The sequence below is a fragment of the Cyclospora cayetanensis genome, unplaced genomic scaffold (genome assembly GCF_002999335.1).
Source record: "Cyclospora cayetanensis isolate NF1_C8 unplaced genomic scaffold, CcayRef3 CcayRef3_contig_48, whole genome shotgun sequence".
Lineage (NCBI taxonomy): Eukaryota > Apicomplexa > Conoidasida > Eucoccidiorida > Eimeriidae > Cyclospora > Cyclospora cayetanensis.
The window spans coordinates 83,251-108,649 of NW_020312458.1; the positions used below are offsets into that span (position 1 = coordinate 83,251).

At 48.0% G+C, this 25,399-nt stretch overlaps 2 protein-coding genes across 2 annotated transcripts; both read right to left on the reverse strand.

Annotated features, from left to right (window-relative positions):
• Positions 1–13,832: 13,832 nt before the first annotated feature.
• Positions 13,833–20,940, reverse strand: LOC34619427. Its single transcript, XM_026334682.1, is given in 16 exon segments — positions 13,833–13,970; positions 14,297–14,408; positions 14,642–14,814; positions 15,124–15,310; positions 15,385–15,713; positions 15,870–15,980; positions 16,052–16,184; positions 16,314–16,439; positions 16,441–16,674; positions 17,086–17,193; positions 17,301–17,406; positions 17,545–17,820; positions 18,652–19,154; positions 19,493–19,683; positions 19,975–20,139; positions 20,716–20,940. Coding segments are annotated over 16 exon segments (3,117 nt in total).
• Positions 20,941–22,730: 1,790 nt separating this feature from the next.
• On the reverse strand, positions 22,731–24,926 carry LOC113146658. Its single transcript, XM_026334683.1, has 4 exons — positions 24,884–24,926; positions 24,532–24,729; positions 23,416–24,028; positions 22,731–23,280 (listed from the first exon to the last, which is right to left on the reverse strand). The coding sequence occupies exons 1-4, from the start codon at positions 24,924–24,926 to the stop codon at positions 22,731–22,733; spliced, it is 1,404 nt and encodes a 467-aa protein (XP_026190468.1).
• Between the last annotated feature and the right edge of the window lie 473 nt (positions 24,927–25,399).

Genomic DNA, 25,399 nt, shown 5'->3' on the forward strand with positions numbered 1-25,399 from the left:
AATATATAGGGTAAATAGAAAGCCAATGAACGGTGCATGAGCCACGCCAAACTCTTTCCTGCTGCTCTGCTTGCCAAATGCATCATTTGTAACATTCCGTCTAAGATCTCTGTAGGGGTATACTTCATTGCATACCCAATACAAGCTTCGGATAAACTTACAAAGTTTCTTTAAAAGAGCTCCTCCATTTGAATACCTTTGTCCTTGAGGGTTACGACATGAGAGGCGAAGGACAGCGTAGCTGTACATCGCTGCACGCTAGAAGCACTCCAAACACTCCCAGCTAATTGCACATCGCATCTAGCGCACACGTATAGAAGTGCCTAATACTGCATGGTGCTTACGCTACTCTGCCAGAAAACAGATACACGAATAACCAAGCCTATGAGTTCGTTCTAGAGTAGTTCTTTTAAAAGTACATGGGTTGAATTAGAAAATGCCAAAGTGTAGCGTTGCTGGCTGCGTTACTCAAGCAGCTCCTGCCAGTCCCATCCCGTACGTGAATTCTCTTAGGTCCGGGGAAGAAAAACTAAGTAAACAGCCCTCTGGAGTGGCTTCCATGGTGCAGCTTTTGCTATTACAGGTTGATGCTTGGAGTGGGGACGTTAGGCAATACGTTGGGTTGTATCCACCTTTCTCTAACAATCCCCAAACTTTGCTTTTTCTTGTAGGTCAAGCAGCACTGTCATGTCACTGGTAAAACTCAAGCCGACGTGAAGTTTTCTCCTGCTGCTCCTCTTTCCCTAGTCTGGGGATTTCGCATGAGGCGAGCAGTGCTCACTGGACCTCGGATAGACGCGATAATGGTTGGCCCGTATAGATGGCAAGGCACATAGGCTCACTGCTAGAGAATAGGCTTGAGGGGGCTGCAAGCATGACGCAATATACTGGCATGCCATCAGCTTGAGGCAAGATCTCAGGTCTTTGACCGTGGATGGAGAAAACCACAACCCCATCGGCCTCGACAAATGCATCTGTTGCCTTTTGCGCGCTTTTAGTAGTCATACATTGGAATCGCTTCAGCCTTCTCTCAGGCTCGAATTGTGGGTCTACTGTTTCAAGGGGGCTTCACAAGACGATTCCTGGCTTCCTTATTGGCGGCTTATTGTCCTGCAGGACAGAGCTAGCTACAGAGACACTTGCTATTGAAATCTGGTCAATAAAGTCTACGTTCGTAATCTCCGTGTCAATAGAGAGGAATTAGTGAACGGTACCCTAACAAAATAAAATTTGGCTAGGGTGTCTCGTTTACCCGCAATTATCAGTCCAACTGGTGTACTTTCAGAACAAAAATTTCCTCACCGTTCTTTCTCTGCACCTAGTTCTTTCAACTCTCGCTAACCACTCATTTAATCCCAAAGGCTAATGCAGGCGCGATGTATCTAGCGTGACTTCTCCAATATTATTTCCCCTCTGTAAAATAGGTATTCTTGAGTCCTCAGGGCCCACCTTTCTGTCGTTGGCCGCCTGGCCTCCATTTGCCTATGCAGGCAAAACTCCTGTAGCCCCCTGAAGTGGGACTCCCGGCTCTTGCCCTCTTTTTGTGTAGAAGCCTTTAGCTACTGTGATACTTATCCAAGGGCTCCAGGTAAAACTGCGCATCACAAATTATTCTCGCGGAAGTAGGCACTCTGCTTCTACCGTTTACCTGCTAGCGAGGGGAAAGATGGCAGAAGCTAAGTACTTTTCTGGAGGTCTGCCAAAAAGTACACAGTGCAAGAAGATCGCGATACAGAGCCACTCGAACGTGGAAACAACGTGACCTTTTATTGTTCTGACTTCATCGATGCAAAGGCCAAGGCAAAAGATGAGCAGTATCTAGCACTGCCTCGCTTTCAAAGACGATAAGCGCAGACAGGTGCATGCTAAGCACAAAACTTTCATGAGGCAGGACAGCAGCTAAGTGGGCCGGCAGATAAGTAGAGTGTGGCAGACAAGGAAACAGCTAGACATGCAGGTCTAGAGTTTTTAAAACACCCTCTAAGTACAGAGACAGTTAGTTTGTGCTATACATATATGGCCCGAAGGGCTGAGGCAAAAAGACGAGCATTCATTCGTAAGAGCGTTGGGTCACAATGCAGCCTGTATGCTGGCGCCACTACGCTATTGGTCGCTCTCTGAAGCTATCCACAGGGGTGCGCTCTGAATCCGGCGTGCTGTGCAAATTGCTTGGATGACTAGAAAACTCGAGTACCGGCCAAGCTCCAAGCCCTTGCCCTCTTTCATTGAGTTTGTATAAAGGTAACGTGATTACGTTTTAGGGCATAGGTCCTATGCCTTAGGCATTAGCTCATCCCCACGTTGTTTTTTTCCCCTGAAACCACCCATGGGGCTCATGCAAGTGGATGCCCACCCCATCGACCCTCTGCACGAGGGACTTTTAATCATGCTTCAGGGTAAGCATATAGTGTCACGGTTTACGATCAACTAATGAGTTTTGGGCTTTGCGCCAAGAGCATCAAGCTTTTACATAACGGAAACGGTATAGCGCTGAAGGTTTACGAACCGCAAGTCAAAGGGTTAGAAGTCTATGTTCAAACAGATCAAAGCTTCGAATTTAGCTATTAGCTAGATTACACCGTATTTTTGTGCAGTCTACCATGTTAGAGAGTGAGTAGGTGGCGAAGGACTCCTCGGAGTCCCAAAGCTAAGTCGCTCAATCTCTACTGTTGGAGCTGTCAGTTCGGCATTGATCACTATTTGTCTTGTATTATCTTAATCAATAATAGCGAGTTTGTCTTTTATTCCTCCAAATTCCAATTTTTGAAGCCTTTGTGCATGGGAGGCTGCTGGGCTTCCTGCTGTTTCTGCTCGTAGTGTCTCCCTGAAGTTCACTCTTTCTGTTCCCAGTCGTATTATTCCCTACTTTGAACATAATAACAGAGGTCAAATCTTTTCAACCCGCGACATCCCAATCCAGCAAGACACGCGTACCTGTATGGCCACCTGGGGGGTTCTAGGGCTTGCAGAGGATGGCAGGCCAAGCGGACAAGAAGAGAGCCAGGGAGGCCGAAGACTACGAGAAGCGGCATTTTAAATATGTAGCCATCGCAGCGGTAATTCCTACACCCTAATAGGCGAGCTCAAAGCCCAGCTAGCGAATACTCGATACGTCCGTGTCTTTGCCTCGTGCGACTGCATTCTTGTTGTTCATCTTGCTATCACAGGGTGAGAGATTGTTGTCTATACCGTAAACTGCATCATCTAATTCGTTTGCATCTTTGCCTGTGCTCCTTTGGTGCCCCGCAATTTCTTCTCTAGATCAGCGTTCGCGTACATGCCTCGCTCATTCTTATAAATTGGTTTCTGCTTCCTCCTTCTAATGACTAGCTGTGTACCTTTTTTCCTTGTCTGTCTGTATTCAGGTCTTGCACATATTTCTGCGTTTGTCCTTGTGCTGGGGGTACTCCTCGCGGATCCCTTCTCTCATGGAGGCCCTTCCTTGGCTATTCACTTTGGGGGCCTTGAAGGCCTCATATTCTTGGCAAAAGGATGCATTATTACTCGGTGTTAAAAGTAGCACTGCAACAGACGTGTACATTGTTGCCCTGTGTGCCACTGTCCTGGGTGGCCTTCATCCTTGGGGGTGGGGGGTGTGGCTTGGGGTACCGCTCTACTGCATCTACTGGGCCATTAAGAAAACTCTCCGTTGGGTGTTCACCCCAGACACGCCAGACGACACATCTCCGGAGGCCCTTGCCTACAAGAAGAAGCAGGAGAAACTCGAGAGGAAGCTTAAATCTGGCAGATATGCCATCAAGCAATAGTGGCAACAGCCACCGCTCATGTGTAGCCACACAACCATCCTCATATATACAGATGAACTTGCACTTTATGCGCATGCTGCTTGAACAAGGGTCACGCTGCAGCTGGCAGTACCGCCTGTTGTAGCAAGCACCGCTCCGGTGCAAGAGCCAGCTACAAATGCTGCACTAGCACTGTAGCAGAAGACGGGGGCTGGGGAACAGGTTAAAAAGCTGCAAGCCCTAATGTGAGCCGCCTAGTACTTTGCGATATCTGCTCCCATGGTTGCTTTATTGGGGACCACCCGCCGAAGATCCCCTTTTTTCTCGGGCCGCTCTCAGAGAACTGTACTGGGAATTTCCTGCTGTCTCTGTGTCCACCAGAAGGCCTGAGCAGCCACCCACAGTGAAGACGCACCGGAGATACCTTGATTTGCTCTGCAGTGTACATGCACCTAAAATTGCTTCCGTGCATCTTTGGAACTCATATGCGGAGGGCGTCGGTTCTGCCCCGAGTGCAGTAGTAAGCCTTATGGCCGTAATGGGGTTGCGATACGCAGGCTGCAGTAGTACCTGCCGGAGTGGCCGATACGAAGGCTAGGAGACCTTGGGGCTGCAGGAAAATCGACAAGGCAAACAAATTACGTTTCTTGAAAGCTCTTACAAGCCTCTGGTTTCCTCCGGGTTCATGTGTCCCCAGAGGTCGCAGCCCTCTCCGTCAGTGGAGCTGCAAGGGACCCCTCTCTATTGATTTCTGGGAACGTGGAGGGAGACACGGTGTGAGCTACAGAAAGCTCCCATGAAAGCCTGTCTAAGAACTCGGTGATCTGGGGCACCCGATCGCACTTGTCTAGGGGTCTTCAGCAAAGTTAGTTTCAAGAGGGACTCCTTGTGAAGCTCAGACCCTGGAGAGCCCCCCTCACAAGGTAGCTGTGGATTTGCCAACTCAATCAAGATCTGAAGATGCATGCCCCCCGAGAAAAAAGCATCCTAGGTCACAGGGGGTGAGCTCCTCTCGTAAAGGCCTCGCCGGCTCCCCAAAACACTAATGACGCGAGAAGGTACTGGGCTGTAGCAACTGTAAACGTGACCATAAACCCTCACAGACTGGAATCCCTGTGCCCCTTATGGTGAGCACATCATACTTGCGTATGGGGTCCGTTGGCTTGCCAGTTTCTGCCAAGCGCTGGGGAGGCACAAAGGGATTGAGGAGGGCAAGCCCGGCCCGCCAAAGTTTTCTGTTAGTGCACAGAGAACACACAGGGGCGTATACGAAGCATTAGTGGGCAGAAGAAAGGCGCGAAGGAAATGAAGCAGTGAGAAAACGACAGGACAAGAACTCGCCGGAAGCACAGGGCTCACCGTATGACTGGGAGCTCCAACCAAGTGATTCCCCCACTGAGCGAGCACGCAAACGAATGAACAAGAGAGCTGCCAATTGCCACTCCATGCCATGTGTTCCTTTAGTTCAGTGCTGCTCAGTACTAGGCAAACTACCGGGACCCCCACACGGTGGAACTGTCTCGAATTTCTTCCGAAGTAAATACAGACTGCGAAGCGGTTGGGGGGCTTGACGGAGTTGACATGGGAAGAACCTGTAGACCTTTGGGTGGGAGCCTTCAGGCTTCTGATGTACCGAGAACGCGTATTAACCCGTTATTATCTTTTAAAGTCTTACCACAAGGAGGAGTTGATGCACAGACGCAAGGCGCCGCAGCTTCTTTGCAATCAAGCGAACAGCTGTACAAAGAGCGAGCGAGACAAAGCGAGAATAAAGAAGCAATAAGAGGAAGGCAGAAACTCAAAGTATCACCAACAGAGTCTAAAAGGCCCACAATCCAACGCCAAAAAGACCAGAGTCCATACCGCACCTACGAGGCCCCTTAAGTGGATACAGAGCCTCAACCCTCAAACACAAGGCCTTACTGGGGATTTGTCCTTGGTGAAGGGTGAGTATCAGCGAAAGACCTTCGATGGCCACAACCCGCAGTGGCTGTTGCTGCTGTTGCTGCGTAGACGCAGTAGCATCAGCCAGATCAAAGAAGTGCAGAAGGCCCTCCAGAGAAGAGCACGAAGCCTGCCGCAGCCGCGAGAGGACAGAAGACTCCAAGGTTTGCCGCTCCTGAGCCGCGACGCAAGAGCAGCATCGAAATATGAGCAGCGACAGCAGCAAGCGCAGACTTCAACATTGGCACCTCATGGAGCATGAGCATGCATTTCCCTGAGGCCAGCATCGCCCTCCCGTGGCTGCCCCCAGTGCAGCTTGCCTGCATGTCTGAGGGGTCCCTGTGGGGTAGGCCGAGCACTGGTAGCCTTTGCTTGTAGTTTGGATACATTCTCAAGGCCTCCACCAAGTATCGGCTGACAGGTGCCCCTTGGAGGGAAAGGAATAGACCTGTGCAGCTGGGATCTCCTAAGAGAACGTCAAGGGAGGCAGTTATGAGAGCCTACCGAAAACACACACACTCAAACTCTGAACCCCGAAAATTCAGAGTCCAGACTTGCATATGCGTATTTCTACGCACAGACCTATATTGCCTGGAAATCCGAATCTTAAGCATATAGGCGGACCTTTCTGAGCATCTCGGCTTCGTTCCCCACGAATTCCACAGTCTCGCCAGCTAACCAGGGGCCCCCCAAGAGGGCCCCCAGACCCTTGCAGGAGCCCCTCCAGCTCTTGAACCCTTGCGTTCCCCCCGCCCACGCCAATCCTGAGAGTGGCCCCCAAAGCGGAGGGCACTGGTTTGCGACCAGATCTTTAGCGGGGGCCTCTTCACTAACCGAAGGGCCCCCTGGCGGCTTCGAATCCCCCAGGGGGCCTAAGCCACCCGTAGGTTTGCTATCTAGCGCCATGGAAGAAGTGTCGACAGAAGACATCCCTTCGGATGCTCCTAGGTTGGATGGGGGGAACTCATGCTCCCATGGTGAAGGGTGTGTTGCCATTTAGACTGGCAAAAGTAAGGCCCCGCATCCCCTAAAGCCCTCGTGGATCCGAATGAACTACAAAGAAAAAGGATCCTGCGTGGTTTCAGGAAGAACAAAAACCCACAAAGCATGCCTTCTTGCTCGGATTACTTCACTTAGTGTTGCCTTTTGCTCGGGGTAGTTTGCCATGCTCCACTGCTTCGCCCATGGCTCTTCACGTAAATTAGGCCTAAGGAATCAGACTTTTCTCTCCAGAGGTATCCAACTGGCTCGCATAGTCCTTCTTCCCGCAGCATGGAACAAATTCTTCCTGCGAATTCCTGGGGGCCCCCGAGGCATCCCTCGTTTCTGCTGCTGCAGCTTGGTGCCGGAAAACATCAGATTCCACATGGCATGAGTCCCTAATTTAACATGTATGAAGCATCACAGAGCGTCTTTTACACACCTATTGGCGCAATTTAAAGGGCCCCGTAGTAGGCGTGGTGCTAGGTTAGCTGGCAGAGGGGGCCCCGAGAACTCGTAGCCTGTAGTCTAAGCATCATTGATTGCTATCAGACTACGCAACTACCCATTTGTTACCAGTCATTTAGGGAAGATGAATGACTTTGGTAGATTAATCACGTTGGTTTCGAATAGATACGCATCGCTTTCCTTCCCCAGCCTACAGAGCTTTCCTGGGCATCCAGGCTGCACGGCTACCCCGTGCAACGCGCCGGCTAGGCCTCTATGGCTCTCTCTCACTCCTTTGCTGCCTACTTACACAGCATAATTGAGCATATGTAGTGATATTCTCTCTTTAGGTCTTGTTGTCCCCTTGAGCAATGCCCACCCCTTGCAGCCTTCCTCTCTGCTTGGCCCAGCACTACTCGCACATGTTGAAGGCCCCGATGAACCCCTCCTTTCTGCCCTGCTTTGTGTTTTTTAAGGCCTATAAAAGGCTTAAGGCGTTTTCGCACTCGAGTCAAATTCTATAGGGGCCCATCAGGGGCTCTCCGAAGGAATGGCCGCGTACTCCTCTGACTCCGTGGAGACAGATGAGGATGCTGCTGATGAAGAGTTCCTCGCTGAGAATTCAGGCCCGATACAGGAATTAGTACTTCATCTACAGAATTCGAGGGCAGCCAAGGCCGTCTCTTTCCGCGAGGCTGATAGTAAAAGAGAAAATCTAGGATATATGTTACTTTCCCCCAACTTGGGGCCAGCAGACCGTTTTGCTGTAGCAGTCTCATTGTTTTCTTGTGCAATATTGCTTCTCTTGCTGACCACAAGGGTCGCAAGAGGTCTAAAGGGCAGACTATCTAATAATGCAAAAATTCGACGGCGACCGAGCCACAAGGCCTCTAAAGCATCAAACACGCATATGGCGGAAATCATGGGCCTGCCCGACGCCACACCACAAAAATCAGCTCCTGAAGCGCCAGTTCAAGAGGAGCATGCTATAGACACAGAAGACCTTGAGGACTCTGGGGGCCCCAAAAGGTCAGGGAGTTATCCCCGCGAGCCCACCGTTGAGAGAAACTCCGAGGTTGAGAGCGAAGATGAGGAGAGGGAACCTAAGAAGGTCCTCAGTCCCAGAGTTTTGCCACGGAGGCACTTGTTGGCGCTCAACCCAGTGCTGCAGAAAGAGGAGAAGAAACTGAGGCGGTTAGAGGAGGCCCTTATCCGCATGGAGCTGGAGAGCCCCCCTAGACCGGGACCAGAAGAATTCATTTTAGGGGTCCTGAGCCGAGTCCTAGATATTCAACACCTAGGTAGACGCTCTGATGCATAAGGCACGCTAATACGACTGACTTGCACCTGGGAAACCCCTCTAGGCCTTCTGACTTGCTCCCCATGGTGAGGGCCTCCGCATAGCCGCACAGACCGTACGGCCCTTCGAGCCCCTTTGAACGGCCCGCAAGGTCTTGATAAGGCGGATACTAGGCAAGAGTTTCAAATCGGAGTGGCACCAATTCTGTGCTTGGCGTGCCCCTGAGGGTCTGCTTTGGGCAGTGTGAGAGCCTTATGGGAGGGCGGGTGGGATGGAGCGGTGTGGGCCTCGATTTTTGCTATGTATTCTCCTTCGGGGTTGCTACAGCACTCTTTATGTGATTGCGGATCCCGAGGGTACTTAGATACTCTTTGTGTCCTCGAGAACCCTACAAGGCACTCGATTGAGGCGTAAAATGCAGTTTGAATCGTTTTTAAAACTTGGCAGGCCCTGCGTGGGCAGCGGAGCCTTGCTTGCATTTGCTTGCTTTGGTTTGTCGAATCGGCCTCGTCCCGAAAGCAAACACAACATCTAAGAATAGGGGACAGGCAGAAGAACGCTTAGTGGGCGTGGAGTCGTAAAAGCCTCATTCTAGGAGCTGGGCGTGGGAAAACATTTACCTTTTGGCAGCACTTTGCGTAGTCAACGCCTTACTCTAAGGCAAGGGATCAAAGGCTTGTGGGTTTAGCTATCTCTCTTCGTAAGCCGCCTAGAGGAACACATGCCGTGGGCCTTTTCTGCATCTTGAGGGACCAGATTCGTGTCCGATGATGGAGTGCTATAACGAAGTGGAGGGGAGAACAGCAGTGAGAAAACAGTGGCCCATGGCGGCAAGAATGGGATCGCTACTCTTCACGCACGGGGTTTCGTAGCTTGCAAACCAATACTAGATAGAACCGGCTATATAAGTATATACACAGCTAAATGTTCTTGGAGGCTGCAACGGTATCGACGCGAAAAGCAAACAGTTTAGGGAGAAACGATTTCGAGGGCTAAATAGCTGAAGGTGATATTATTACAAAGTCATTCTTACGTTAATTCTTTTTGCTCACACTTTTTATTGCAAATTGATGCTTGGTGTCTCACTTTCACATACTTCCCACAGCCTCCGGGTAGGTCACTGGACCAAAGGGTAAGAACAGCTCTTTCCACTCTTTGTCCTCAATATATGAAGAGGACTGATAGCTTGATCCTGATATGTAAACTGCGAATGCTCAAGTAAGGTCTTTAAGAGGATTGCTTTACAGAAAAAGACAAGGGTACCTCCTTCACACCCATGTTTTGGTACGAGGGAGGGCTTAAAACTCTGTGTTTCTATTGATTTTTCTTCAAGATGTACATAACATGCTCAACTAGCTCGTCATTTAATTGCCGATCTGTTCGAGAAAAAAGAGAGAGCAGAACAGCAACATGAAGGCCAGTGGCGAGGGCTGGAGGAAGGTCGCGTGAAACACAAAACTGTGCTCATACTTGCCGCCTTTGCATTCGAAAGTGCGTCTAACTGTAAAATATATCTGCTTTCTCACGACCCCTGTACTTCTGCTCCTCTATATGTACTTCTTTGCATCTGTGGAATAGTGTCGCTTGCTGTCTCTGGTCAAAGTTGAGGAAGAGCGGCATCCCCTCTCATGTTGCACGACCATTGGTTCTATAAACGAAAGGGCAGAACAGCATTGAATCGATGCTTCAAGGCTTCGTGCACTTGTTCTAGGCCGACCGGTACTATCCCCCAGCTGTATATACTCCTGGGGCCGTGGGAATTACAAATAAAAACGAGATCAACTCGCAGGTGCTCCCTGACGGAAGTCTCTGAGCCTCTGCTCCCCTCCCCCCAACCTTGCAGGGCCCTCCTCGTGGAAATCTTATCAGCAGCAGACGTCTGTTAAGCAGCGACCCAAACCGCGTAACTACTGCCTACAACAGCGGCAAATCACCAGCAAGAATACAACCAGCAATCGCAAGGAGAGTCTCACCGGTAGTTGTGGCATACGATGTTGCCTCTCCTCTCACCCGGCCAGATCTAGCATTATTAGTTAAGAATTCCTCTTTCTCTTCTGTTGTAGCCTTTGCTTAATACAGGCGAGGTCTGGCTCAAAAGTGTTTGACTCTAACGATGGTTTCGATGATACGACCAACAGCGCCAAAGGCAAGCAGCACGATGCATGAACTGCCGTCTAGGAGTTTTTTCAGAAAAGCTTTGTAATATATCAGATGTATAATTGCCCAAGCTGCTCACCAAACTACTGTTATATCGGTAGAACCAGATTCGTGCACATGTCTCTATACATCTCTTGCTCAATAAGTACTTTTGATCGGTGGGTCACCCAGGGGTAACAGCAGGTCCTTCATTAGCCAGAATAAATGCATTTAAGGACGGGGAGTTACCAGCCATGAACACTGTGACAAATATAAAAATTCCAGCAATCTCTAAGCAGGAGCAGGCATGCATGGTTTTATCGATTAAAAATAAGATCCCTCCCTTCTGCATGGAGGGCTAATAGTGGCGCATGTGAAGTCTTTAAAAAACCTTCTTAAGTGCATGACGCTTGCTCAGGATGTTTAAACGTCACCATAAACCTCTACACTCCTGAAAAAGAGGATTGTAGTGAATATTACAAAGTTCCCGTAGGTGTCTCAGAAGGAGTCCTTAAGGCAAGCCGTAGGGTCTTTCTAGTCAGCTTCACAAGAACTTTTAGGAGTTCTAGAAGGAACATCAGGGGTTTCTTCGAGCGGAAAGCAGAACAGTTCTAGAAGCGGGATATGGCTACCAAGTACGGACGCTCGAAGTATCAATTATTTGCATCGGTAGAGGAGTACACACACCCTTATCTACTTAAAGGAAGAGTACAGCCCACAAATTATTGTCAGGATATTTTAACTCTGCTGCACCGCTTTGAGACGATTCGTACAGTGAGAGTTAGTGAGGATAGCTGCGCAGTAAAGACAGCCAAATAAGCAAGTTAAAGCCTAAATTGCATCCTGCTCCTGAGATGCCCAACTCGGTTCTCTCACTTTCATCTCCTGGAAGCTGTCGCTGTTTGCGTCGAATTTCATTTTTTCGTTTAGAGCTAGGAAACAGCCGAAGCCACTGTTGGACTACGCAAATTGGTAGTAAGCAATAGAGAGTGCTCTCCAGGGAATTATTTGCATTCGCAGCAGGCATCGTGGATGACCACTAGAATCAGAGTTGTGGCTTTGAAGATCAGAATGTAGATTCACCGCTATTGGTAATAATTCGTAATAGAATACTTAAAAGGGCCGATGTGGTCCCAATATATTTACGCACATATGGAGCACGTATAGCAGAAAACTATATATCTTCTCTCGCCCTAGGTGCGCGTGTCGAATACAGTGTTTTTCCCTGTATATCTTTCGGTTGTAGCTTTCTCCACTCCGCTCGTCGTGTATCATTTTCTGTCCCTAGCCTGCTAGTTGACGATGTGTACAGGAGTGCTGCACCATAGGCTTGCTGAGTTCGAAGGGATGCACGCTGAAAAGTTTGCCCAACATGGCATGTATCGCGTGTATTGGAGAGGCTTGTTCTTAAGAAGTCCAAAGCAAACTGCTGCCTAGACTTGGACGTAGGGATCCACTGAATGAATGAGAGGGACAGTAACTGGAAGCAATATAGACGGTAAATGGACAGCAAGGCAACGGAGGTTCTGAGAGCGAACAGCACTCAGTTTTCGATTAAGAGATGTAAGCCAGATCCATGAAGAGGCAGATGTTCATGAGCAAGGCACTCACGTGTCCTTACATTAGAGCAGAGCTCAGCAGCGCGTTTTCCTCATATATATTTCTTATGGAGGATTTATCGAGGCTTTTCGCAATTAATTGCGTGGATATCGTGTTTCTATCAAAGTAGAAGGCCAAGTCTGCTTGTGTTTGAATGCCTAGTCCCACGGCTTCAACGTGACTGCCTGTCCTCTTTTCAGTATTTGTATACATATTATATCCATAAGCCTATTTTTGTTTTCGTGGGTCGGTATGCATTGCCTACTTGCCAAGTGGTCCAACGGGTTGATGGTACTTCCATCTCGGCTGCATTTTTACAATATAATTTGCTGTAAATCTCTTTGGATGAGTACTGTATTATGCTGTGTTGTCAATCCCTCTAGTTTTTGTGCTATGTGAACGATTGTTTTATTTGTTACGGACACTGACGCTGCCGGTGTTAGGTGGCCTGAAGGAGGCCGAAACATTGGGGCTTCTTTGTCTAGAATCGTCGACTACCCGTTGCTTCAATTCAGTGTTGTTCCGCTTCACAAGTTCGACGAATTGCCACAAGGGATTCAAGAGTTCCTCTCTGAGACATAAAATCGGGGCAGCAAGACCATTTGTACCGACAGCATGAAGTTGAAGCATCTAGTTTTGTCTTCCTTCTCACTTGATCTTTCAGCGTCACCCTGTCAATGCTGTCTTTCAGTATACCTAGTTCTATGTGCCTTTGGCTTGCCCTATCTCTACAGCTGCTTCTCTCTTAGGTACGGTGAGTGTACCACCTGTGTAAGCGTTTCACTATCCTTCTCTACTAATCGCTCCATGTCCTCATTTCGTCTTACTATCTCCTGTAGGTTCCCATATACCTCTCACTGCTCATCTGCTGCCTTAGCTCCTCCTCTATCCCACTGTTGTTTGCCCAGGCCCCAAAGACACTTCCAGGTTTGAGGTTTTCCAGATCATTCCCTCGAGTAATTCATAAATTTCACGGAAGAAGGACCCTAGCAAGCATTCTTAGCAGCGGTCTGAAGAAAGGCAACCCAGTTCACAATTAACAAAGCTCAATATCTAAAACTCGATACATAATTAAGCTTTTTACTTCGGGGATCCCGAAAAGCTTTTTTCTTCGGGAATCCCGAAAGAAAAAAGACCGCAACCGTTGAAACCCCAATTTCCCCATAGCAGCAATTGTAATCGAGTTGCTCGTGTGCCATTTGGGGGGAAGCACGTCAGCAGGCGGCCACGACAGCTTGGCCTCTATTGGTTGAGGCTTTTTAATGCCACCATCGCTGTACACGAGACAAAGATATACAAGGCAGATAGTATAGCGTACCTACACATTGGGTAGACACACAACATAAAAACTTGTTCTGCCTTGTAAAAGCAATTAGTCAGTGCAATAAAGGTTCCTAAACATCCAGCAAGAAGCGATGCAAGTGTGAGAATGCATCAAGTTGCCGCCGAATGTAGTCTTCAAGAGGGACTACGGCGGTCCTCAGTTAAATAATGTTTCCAGAGATAGAATTTTCATATTGTTTTCTTCTCGTTCTGCGTTAAGGCTATCGATTTGACCCTTTATTTCTTCTTCTCTTTGCAGCCCTTCAGCTGCGAGCCGCTGCTCCTCGTCCTGCACAATAACAATAAAATAACACAAGGCACAACCATTAGTATTAAATCAAGTATTGATTAGAGGGTTAAGGATTGCTTCCATAATATGCCTTACACGCAGTCACAGATATTACCTTTAGAGTTTGTTGTAACAATTCTGTGCACTGCCGCCTACACTCCTCACGGAGTTCTGAGCAAGCCATTTCATACTCCTGTTCCAACCCCTATAAACGAAGAGTAACCATATAGAACGCAAATAATAGTCAATTCCTTAACTTATTAAGTCAAATGACAATCTCAAAATACTAAGTTTTTTACCTCTCGAAGCCGGCACAATGTCTCTTGCGTATTTTGCCCTCTCCTGCATAGAAATTATCCCCTCGCCGTTTGATAATTTTGCAAGGAACGCACTGTGCTACGTCAGCAAGTTTTGACGGCTGTGCTTCCATCTCCTCCACTGCCTTCGTACGCACAAATGAATGCATAATTTAGCAACGAAACAATACGGGGAAACGATTGCCATGTTGTGTATGATGGCGTTCGTACTCACCTTTTTAATTTCTTCGTGTTTTTGTTTTATAACGATAACTTGATGGCTCTTGTCCTCAATTTCTTCTCGAAGCTGCTTCAAAATTTGTTCATTTTCTGCCTTCTTCATCCGCCTTATTTCACAGTTCTCCTTAAAATACACATGCGATTGAGTAGTCAGCAGGAAAAATGCAGCAGAATAAAGAAAACCATCAAGTATAGAGAGGTAGAATAACAGGGGGCAAAAAAGTAGATACAGCTAAAACATTTCGGTATAACTGTACCTCGATGAGTATCTTCTCGTGTGCGAGCTGCTTCACCTGTATTTCCGCTGCATCGAGCTAAGCAAATGCACAAAAATATTTACGTGAAAAAACAGTGACATTTCTGGAGTACAGCAGGCAAATCAGCAGTGAACAAATATACCCTTATGCAAAACACATCAACTTCTTGCTTTGAAAGCGTAAGCTGTTGTGATATGTCTTTCTGTTCTTCAAAAAGAAGTGCCAGTCCAGCTAATAGTCCGCGTAGAGTTTCTCCCTAATTTTAAGTGAGTACAAGATAGCTTGGTTTTCTCCATGACACTTATATCGATTTTACTTAAAATCACCATCTACTTGTGTACTATCTACTTATTATCTCTTGCCTGCCGCAGTGCATCATCCGCTTCTTTCTCTCTTTGCGCCAAGGTCTGCAGGGTTCGAGCCAGCATCGAATTTTCTCGCATGAGCAAGTCTGTCGTTTCTGCCTGTTCCAAAATTGATTTTTCCTAACAACAAAGCGATCACCATGAATAAAATAAAGGATTTAAATGATTGTCACACAAGTAAAGAGAACCTTGTCACTCACCTGAGCTACACAGATCTCAGATATTCTACCTTCCCCCAGTTTCAAATTTTCAGAGAGAGTTGCAGCTTTCCGTTGTGCATTTCGGAAATCCGTGATGCTTTTTTCCTTCTTCAGCTCATGTAGTTCTCCTTCTTCCCTCTCTACAGTTTGCAAGATTGCTGCTTTGTGTTGAGCTAATTCAGAATCCCTTTGCAGCGATTATCGCAAAAGGGAGTGCAGGATAATCGCAAGAGTGAATGGAAGAAAATGTAAAAATCACACCGCTGTCTCAGTTCATCCATGTTATCGATTATTTTGTGCATCTCTTGTGTGGCCACGGACATCTCCAGTTTTAGTTGTTTAATTGCGTCTTCGAGTCCCCTTTCCTTCTCATTCTTCAATGCTGCTACTTGGAGTAGCTCTTCCTGCTCTTGCAGTGTGTCTTCCTGTTTCCAGGAAATAATAAATACCTGTTCTTTTAAATTCCCAAAGAACACTGAATCCCCTCTTACTGTCTTTTTCTTTACGGTTTGGACTGCAGAATCGATGTTTAGCTGATCCCGTGCTACTTCACTCTGCATTTGTTCAGTGTAATTTTCGAAATGGCGAAGCTATGAAAGGAAACGAATAGAGGAGAAAGGGACTATTCAGTACCCGTTTCTCTTCGCGTCCCTTGCGGAGCTCAGCGTACTCGGTTTCAAGGGATTTTGATTGCTTATGTAGGATGACATTCAAATAAAAATCGGCAAGAGATAAGCAGCACTTACATTTCGCAATGCTGCTTCTTCTGCCTTGCAGCTTTGTATCACCTCAAGGTGTGACGCGTTTTCTCGTCTGCATTTCTCGTATTCCATAGCGGCGGCTTCTGGTCCATTGCTCTATATAAAAGCTACTAGAGCTCATCGCGTAACCATTAAAACTAACCAAAAGAGCCTTTGCAGTTTTCTACTTGAGATATGAGCCCCAGTTTCTTCTGCTTCAACTGCGAAACTGACAACAAAAGAGAGTCACATTCTTGCGTTAAGCCTTGGATTTGTCTGTTTTCATGAGCGATGGATTCAAGAAACGATTCCATAGATGTCCTGAATAATTCCCGAAAGTTCATCAGTAGTTTCTAAATGCTATTCAGAGGGACCAGCGCAATAATTATTCAAGATGGCAACAAGAAAGAGGCAAGAAAGGGATAAAAAGAATACTAGCAAACACCGTACATCTTTCCGTGGGTTTCATCTTGCATTTCGCAAAAAACCACGTGCTTTCTCTTTATCTCCTCGAACGCTGTACATTACCCAAAAACAGCAAAACAAGTAACAGCAACACGGAAGTGCCCAACATCCAACGATTAGCCCACCTTTAGTACTTGCCTCAACTTGTTTTGATGACAGATGCAGTTCCTGCGCTAAAATACAGTTTGTTTCCTTCATGTGCGCAGCCGCAACTTCTAGTTTCTCCAAGCCACAGGATGCCTGTTGTAAAGAGCTCTCTGCGGACTTCAGATTCGACTCCAGATGAGATATGTCAGTTTGTATGAGGCATGTAGTCGCCTTGTGTTCTTCTATTTCATTTTGCAGTCTGTGAGGGAAGTACGGAGTTACACGGACAGAGAGAGCAAGTAAAGTGAGATTTCATGATATATTTATACCATACTTCGCTGCCCTTTGCGCATTCGATATTAACACGTTTCCAATATCCGTCCGTAGCTTTCCGCATAGCTTAATTTCTTCCAACAATTCTATTGAGCTCCTCCGGGTTTCATCCATTGTGAGTAATGACCGGTAGGCAAATGCTGTTGTGCATGACCGATCTCTCCGGTCTAAATATAATCAAAATAATGTTATGCACAGATGCAAGAGGACATAAAACCTTGTGCCCATTCGTCTTTTATGGGGAAAGAATGAATGAAGAGCAAGTCTGCAAGTTGGTTCTGTCCGTATGTACAGCCTGTAGCCTTACATTCTTCCAGCTGTTTAAAATGGCTTTTACTGCTTTTCTACACATGATGAACTCTCAAGTTCACTAGAATACAAATAACAACAATGTTCGGTAGATCTAGTGAACAAAACCTCCTGTATCCCAGCAAAATTAGTTAGCCTTGTGCCACAACGCGGCTCGCACTTAGCATAATTTTACCGGGAACTCTAACGATGAAGCCTTTCCCGTTTTTATACAGGAAATTAATCTCTGCATGCGCCATTTACCCCCCACAACGCAAAGCGTGAACAAATGCAGGAAAATGCCACTCTTCACGGGCTGGAAGTGCATCCCACCACGAGATCGTATGAATTGCCGAGTTTGAGGCCTGCACTCCAGGCAAAAGGGATTCTACACGAGATAAAGAGACGTCAGAGAACCATCAGCACAGACAGCACTAATACATGCATCTGATGTATCAGGGACGCCTTGAGCCGGGGCCTGATGGCTTCACGGACCTATGCACGCGACCCGGCGAGTCGCGACGTGCTGGCCTTTTGGCAGATGGTACTGACCCCCGTAGATCTTCTGGCTCACCACGGCGAGAAGAATAAGGGTCTTCCTCATCAATATACCGCCTCCGTTCGCGGAATCCAATGGAGTGGCCCTCGTACCTGCTTCTGGATGAGAACCTTTCCCACTTCATACTACGGGAAGAGGAGTAACGCGAAGGGCTCTCACGAGATTCAGCACGACGCAGAGTAGAGTGATCATGCGCGGCCTCCTCACGAGACTCCCTGTGCCCATCTGTGTAGAGACGCAACACAAGCACACAAAAAAGAAAGGCGCATTTACCACTAGGGTCATAAGTGCGCCGGGAGCAAAGCTAGTCTAACTCGGCGAATTTTGAAATAGAAGGCCAAGCTCTTGCACTGACTAGTCAATCTGGAATACAGCAGCGTGACTTTACAATAGCTTGGAACTTACTCCGATAGCTGTCTGTCGGCTTATTCCTGTGCGATGAGTCACGATACCCATGTCGTGAATCCCTGGGGTCTCTGCTATCCTCAGAAGACGGGCGATACAAGCTGACACTGCCGGAGGCAGCAGCTCGCCGGGACACGGGTGGCTCTCGTTCTCCAGCCTCCCGCCTGGAGGTGGACGCCTCATGGGAACGACTAACAACTGCAGAAGAGCGCGGGGACTCAGGCACTGTGATAAGAAAACGCAATAACATGGAGAGTCCTAGAAAACAGACATGTGGTGGCAGCAACAATAACAATGACAGAAGAAACGATGTAAACTACACCAACAACCCCTCATAGATGCTAAGCAGACTGTACGCCCTACCCGTTTGCCAACGCCAGACCCTCTACAAACCAACAATAATCAAGGTGCCGCGGATCTGGAAGTGTACTCATATATATCCTCAGGTACATAACACTAGGATTTACAAACAGCTTAATGCATGCATATACATGTAAACTACCATAAACCTGTAGGTGCATATATCCACATATGCGTATGCAGGCTAGTACATGTATGCATACACGTGTCCAGTCACAAATATATACGTTTAAAAAATGGGCACTCATAAACATACAAGTACATGAGATTTCAACACACTACACGGCTCACCCTTCACTGAACTCGGTGATTCTCTAGCGGGCGACGCTTCCGGCCGGGTCTCTGCCCCTCTCCCTTCTGCTGTTTCACTCTGTTTGTCATCAACTTTCAACTCCGGATTATCCGTTGATTCCACCTCCATCGGCTCGGCTTCCATTTTCTCTGTTTCTGTGTCCACGGCATTCTTGCTGTTGGCCTCAGTGGCTGGTGCTGCACTTGGCGCAGCACCGGCAGGCGTAGCTTCGTCATCTTTTTCATTCTTAGTTATACTTTTTTCCGGTCTTGCGACGACTACTGGCCTTGTCTCGGCGAGTTTCTTGTATTTTGGTGGTTCGCGTTTATAAAGGGAAAGAATGCGAGTGCAAACTTTAACGACATCTTCCCAAGTTACATCAAACAGCTCATACCAGCCCGTCTCTCTGGCTAACGGGATGTTCAGGTCACAGGCCGCTAGGAAAATGCTGCCGACAGCAACCACTGCGGGCTGCACTTCGCAGCAAAGAGTCGTCTGCATGCTGAAAACGTGCAACAAAAGACACATGAAATGAATAAATGTAGAAGGAACGAAGCAGGCCAACAACAATATGTTGAACACTTCGGTTAAACTGCTAATGCCTGGAGCATATAGCAGTTTAATGCGACTCACAAAGCAGCCGCAGATACAGCAGTCATCTGAAAGAGAGAATGTGGTGCTGCTTGGGCAATCACAAGAGACCACCACTTCAACGTTGTGCTTAAATATTATTAAAACAATGAGAAGGAACAGTGCCAGCAATGAAACCAACGAAAAGCTAGTAGCACGAGAAATTTCCGTTTCGTCAACAGGGAAGTCAAGAGTCCCGCTTATTCTCACCTATCGTTGAGGTATCCCCAGGCTATCTGTGAGAGTCTGTTCGTCGGCACGTAGTCTCCTTTGCACAGGGCATGAATGTATTGAAGAATGTATCTGTGAGGGTGCACCAGTGTCTGCGATACCATGAAGCCCAGCTCCCGTAAAATGTAGCGCTCGCAACGAAATATCTCGGCCCGCGCAATGTCAAATTCCTGAAAATAAAACGTAGGCTCGCACCCAAATTAACTTCTGACGACAGGGGCTAATAGTGCGGAAATGTATATGATACCAAAAGGACGCGAAAGATAGGAAGTGGAAGGTAAGAAATGCCCTTAGCAAATTACTATGATCTGGATCAGCAGAGCACACACGAGTTGGAAAACACAATGGAGAACCCTATGAAAACAGAGCGCAGCTTCAGTAGCAGCCAGAACAGCAGCAGCATAAACAGGATTGGCAACATAAGCAGCAAGACATCTAAAAGCATCAGTAAATATCCTAACCGTTGAGTCGTATTCAATTAGGAAATCATCTATATTGTCTTCTGTGACTTTGGCATTCGCATCTTCTGCCCTGGAAAGGAGCTGCACGACATCTATCAAGCTCTTAACTCTCCGAGGGTCCTCCTCCAACTTGCAGGCCAGCAGCAAGGACGAGGTCGCCACCAGCTAACACGGAAAGAGACGCACAACAATCCCTAAATCGGAATGCAGAAAAACCCAACCACCGAGAGTGTCAGCGAAGAGAGGCTCGTGATACTAGAAATTAAAGGCAAAAAAGAGGAGGGAGGGGGGACAGACACATTCAGAGATGGATGAAAAGATAAAATGGCTGCAAGCAAGGAGTTCGCAGATGGTAAAGAGGTTGACATTAATCGAATCAGCACGAGACGAAACGCAAAAAGAAGCAAACTGACATCCGATGAAGTACACGCATCGGAGAAGATAGAAGAGAGATTAGCAGTCAAGAGTTCTGAAGGAAAAGGGACATTAATTAGGAACGAAAACTCTAGGCACCATATTCACAAGGGTGTCACTTCCATTCATGCAGTTTCTATAGCAAGAATAGTAAAATGAAACCGCATACTACGGTAAAACTACCACACGAACGGAAACCGAGATAATCCCTTGACAACATATCAAGCGGTAACGAAACCACTGTATGCCGTCAGCAACCCTCAGAACAAATTTCTGGTGCACAATGCCATTGTGTTCCTAGGTGGTTGCCCAAATGCCGTTGCTTACCCTGACGTCGAATTTCTTCAGGCTCTTCCTGTAGTAAAACCTGTGGAGGATGGTTTGGGCACTAGCGACCGTGACTGCCTCGAGTCTCAGTAGTACACCGGCCTTTTGAATGAGCTGGCAGCCATAAACGCGTTGAGAGATCTCTACCTCACGAGAAAGACCATCGCGAGTCGAAGGAGTCTGCTGCTGCAGTTTACGCGGCACCAACACTATTTGTGTTGCCATTGTAACCACCAGCTGCTGCAGCAGCTAGAGCTCCAGCATGAGCAATAGCAGCGGCTAGCGCTGGTGTCAGGTGCAGTGAAAGCAGCAGGTGTATGGGGGCAAGAAATGCGACGGGGAATGAGAAACCACTTGAGGCTCTACAGGCAGCCCGGCAGCACGCGACTTCTGCTGAGGCGCAGTGGCTGCCGCGCGGGAGCTATCCTCCCTTCCATCAGAGAGAGGCCTTCCCGGAGCAGCAGACAATGCTGGATGTAGAGGACAACAAAGACCACTAGGGAGACAGAGAGGGAAGTGCCCAGACACTACAACTACAGCACAGAATAGGGATGCAGGGGAATAGAGATGACAACAGAGGGAAATTAATGCGGCGATCCGGGGCCACCTCCTCACTGAGAGCGGTCGAACAAACGAACGGGAGGGGGCCCCCGGTAATACGGTAGTTCGGCCGCTTACTAGGGCAGCAAGCGTGGCCTTGCGTTGTTTTCTCCTTTATCTTTGCCCTTCAAACCTCTTTTAACAATTGTCAACAATCTACAAAGAAGCGAAAAGGAAAATGACAATCGCTACTGTTCCCGATCAACCACAGCAACTGTGATAGCAACAGAGCAGCGCTGCTGCTGCACGGTTAAGCTGAAAAATAATTGGTCGAAGGAAGGGAACAAGCAGAGAATTGAACAGAGAAAGCGTTCTTGTAGCTTTTTATGACGAACAAACGCACAAAGAGGGCCCCGTTACACTTAGACGCCCCTCACAGCCGCTCCGCAATCAGCCCCAACCCAAAACTCAATTCGACAAACCCCGAAAGCATACAACGAAACACATGAGTAGTACCTTTAACTCTGTTTAGGGTTCAACGATCATATTTTACGCATTACTGTGTATGATCGATCAGTCCCCCACCCTGATCTGTAGGTGCTTGCTTATCGTGGCGGCTCTTAGTAAGTGCTGAGCATCTCCTGCTTCAAACTAACGAAAATGTTCAGCCGCAAATATCATTATCATGGATCGCATAGAGGGCTGCTGGGGCATTGCCGTTAGGAGGCGATTGAGCATGCAGCTCTGGTTCATTCACGCTGAACACCGAACGTGAACCAAAACCCTGCATACGACTGCCACGAGTCTGGTTCTTGCGATAAATTGTGTCTTAAAACGCATATCGCCTGCATGCTGCATGCAGCTTAAGCTTACAGGTCAAGGTTAAGCATTTAGGGAGCGAATCGATAAGAACAATGCTAGAGTTTCCTCAATGCTAATCTGATGTGCACTACTCCAGAGGCGATACGGTCCCCACATGCGCTACTGGCTTTGGTTAGGCAGACAAGAACAGGTGTCCAGTGCTGCTAATTCAGCAGAGCTACGCTCAGGCCTTTTCTTATTCTGCTGGTCCACGCAAAATCTTTTCTAAAAAAACATGCGCATTTCAGATAAGTCCTTTACTAGGAAAAACCCTTTGGAATAGCTGATAGATTCTTTTGAATCACCTTTTAAATTGTCTCCTATTCAGTAAGACTGTGACAAACAGGCTGCTTGCAGCGGGGGTAAAGATCTGCAGTATTGAGCCCCCCTATAGAAAGTATGGCTTATTTGTTGGGAGAATTTGCATTCTCATGCAATTGCACTAGCTGCTTTGTGAATCCCTAAAAACCGATATCACAAGGCAAGTGCCGTTCCTTACAGAACCTCGTATTTTAAGACCTGCTTTGCTGGTGCTGCATCCCAACAGTAATACCAGGCAAAAGGCTAAGCAAGAAGAAAACGGAACAGCAAGGGCCCGCGATTCCGAATACCTGTCACTGAGGCTCTCGCTTTTTTCTGGACAGGCGCATTTGCCTCCAGCTTCTGCCGCGGGAAGCATCTTCCTCTCCCCGAACAACAGCTGTGCTGCTGGGTTTATCCCTTGTGGTGAAGTTTTCTGTATCACCGGAGGTCCTTTTCGTAAGGCCGATCCCTGCCCTTACCCTATGAAGACCACCATTCTTCCTGAGCGCCACTACTCCTTGCTGCTGCACTATAGGGTCGAATGTGTGTTTGCTCTTCTTCGTAGGGCCTTGGCGGTCCTCCTGCATGGCATCCAGCAGACTCTCTACGCGCCGGCTCGGAGCATAGAAGCCACAGTCTGGTGCTCCAGATCTTTGCTGCGGCTGAGGCACGTGACCTGACAGGTGGCCACACTGTGTCTCTTGAGGAAGCATCTCCTGCGCTGATTTGCACTGCATTGGCATCTGCTGGTGAATTTGTTGCTGCAGTACTTGCAGTTGCTGCAATAGTTGTTGATGCTGCAGCATCTGTTGTTGCTGCATATGCTGCTGAGCTTGCAAAATGGTACTAGTAGCGAGTCCGCTTGGTGAGCTTTGAGAGTAAAGGAGCTGCTGTTGCGTGGCGTCCTGCTGCTGCTGCTGCCCTGTCATCTGTTGTTGCAGTGGCTGCATATTATTCGCAAGAGGCGGCTGCTTTTGCCCTGAGCCAGTTGTTTGCCGGAGGTAGAGCTGCACGGCCTCCTTCAGTTGTTCCTCGCTGAGTAGAGTGTTTGGCTGGTGCTGTAGCACGGCGGAAACCTGTTGCTGCTGCGGTTCCTTTTCCAGAACAGAAGGGCCAGACTGCCCTGCGAGATCCCTCAGGTGCTGAAGTAAAATGTGGTACTGGTTCTCAGTCATTGGGTGTTCTCTCCTTGGGAGGCAGTGGGTAGCGGTACATGCATTGCAGGCATCGTGGTACGACGGCTGCCGCTGGAAACCGCTGCGGCAGCATCGACTGTAGTGTCCCCCTGCACATTGTTGCTCTATGGGAGCTTCCAACTGCTGGTAGTGCTTGTAACTTGCAGTCTTTTGCACGGGGCCCCCAGGCACCCCCGCCTGTAGCATATGGCCAGGGGACAGCTCGAGAACTTGCGGACGTGAGATGGCCTTCTTCTGCCTTCTTCGCTGCTGTGCCCTAGATTCAACGGGCCATTGATGAGGGGTTATGCTTGTTAGTAAATGCCCTCCAGAGGAGCCTGTGAGCCCTTCGCTGTACACTGCAGAAGGAGTTACGCAACGGCCAATCCAACTTGGTTGCTGCAGTGCAAATATACCAGTGGAATAAGGACCATCTCGGACGTCATTAGAGGTGGAAAAGAGGGCCCTCTCCCTCCATGGGAGCTCTCTACTCTGGTGCATGGGCCACCGCAAGGTCCCAAGTAAAGGGAACTTTCTATGGGCTCTAGATTCTTTTGGTCACCTTCTCGGCATGCGTGAAAGAAGAGAAAGTAAAATAGACTACTGGCACGTTTTGCATATTGTGCTTGCCCTTTCCCATTAGTTTGGTGAACTAATCGCCCCACTTAGCTTGGGGTTGCCTACAAGGTCACCTTTCAAGAACATCGAGGTAGCAGCCCCAACAGGTTCATGAATATAGGGTTAAAAAAATAGGCTTTTGAAACGTTTTTAGAGGCTGCACATGGCTTAAAATTAGAGGGAAGATTGTCTTGCTTCCACCTCTCGCTGCAGCACAGAGCTGAAGTGCTCCCCAAGACAAAGCATGCCATTGGTGCAAGGGCTGCTCTTCGAAACTACCTCTTACATACCTTTGCTATTGAACACCTACATTACGTACCTAGACACAAGTTCATCCCTCCCGAGGAATGCAAAGTGGGATCATATGTCCCATGATGTTTTAAGGCTACTCCTGTCTTCAGAGGGTGTTCCCCGGCTCGAAGTTCATTGTACAAAGCCTCGTACACCGCTTTCTGTGTCCCTAGTTTTTTAAACATTAGGGCTTGGGGGGTAAACGGGACATCACTTGTGGAAGACCCTACAACCAGGAGGTTTTCCCTGCGAAAATCACTTATCCCCTCGAACAGTAGAAGGAAAGCTCAGGCATTACGAAGTATCCAAAGTAGAAAAAAATATCCTCATAATTTAAAAAAATCAAGACCCTTGTAGGCAACAACGGCAAAAACATGTACGCTCTGGTGCAAAGGGATCTTCGAGAGAGCCTTTCTGGCTCATGCTGCTGATGCTGGTTCTACAGCGGTAGCCTCGTACTGATGGGGCTAGCAACAATAGAACAGCAGCTTTCGTCTCGGGTACACACGCGCTGTATCATTGGGATCACGTTGATTTTTTTTTGCTTTGTCAGAGACAGCAATGTTCGCGGCAACACTGAGAGGAGACGACAACTGCGCTGCTGCTACGTATGGATGCCTCCGGAAACTCTTATCCTGGGGCTTCAGTAGGAGCCCTTCATGGGATCTATGCTGCGTGGGGACTTGCAAAAGGCTGAGGACGACTGCTCGACTTCCTCGCATAAAATTATGGTATTGAATGCAAAGGCGTGCAAGAAGAAAAGTGTTTAAACCACAGCAGCATTACTAGCAATAGGTGCCATTCATGTGTCAACATTCTTTTCTGAGACACTCTAAATTATACTATTGGCTACAACCGTCAAGAGGTGTCTCAAAAAAACTCCAACCATCAGCTGC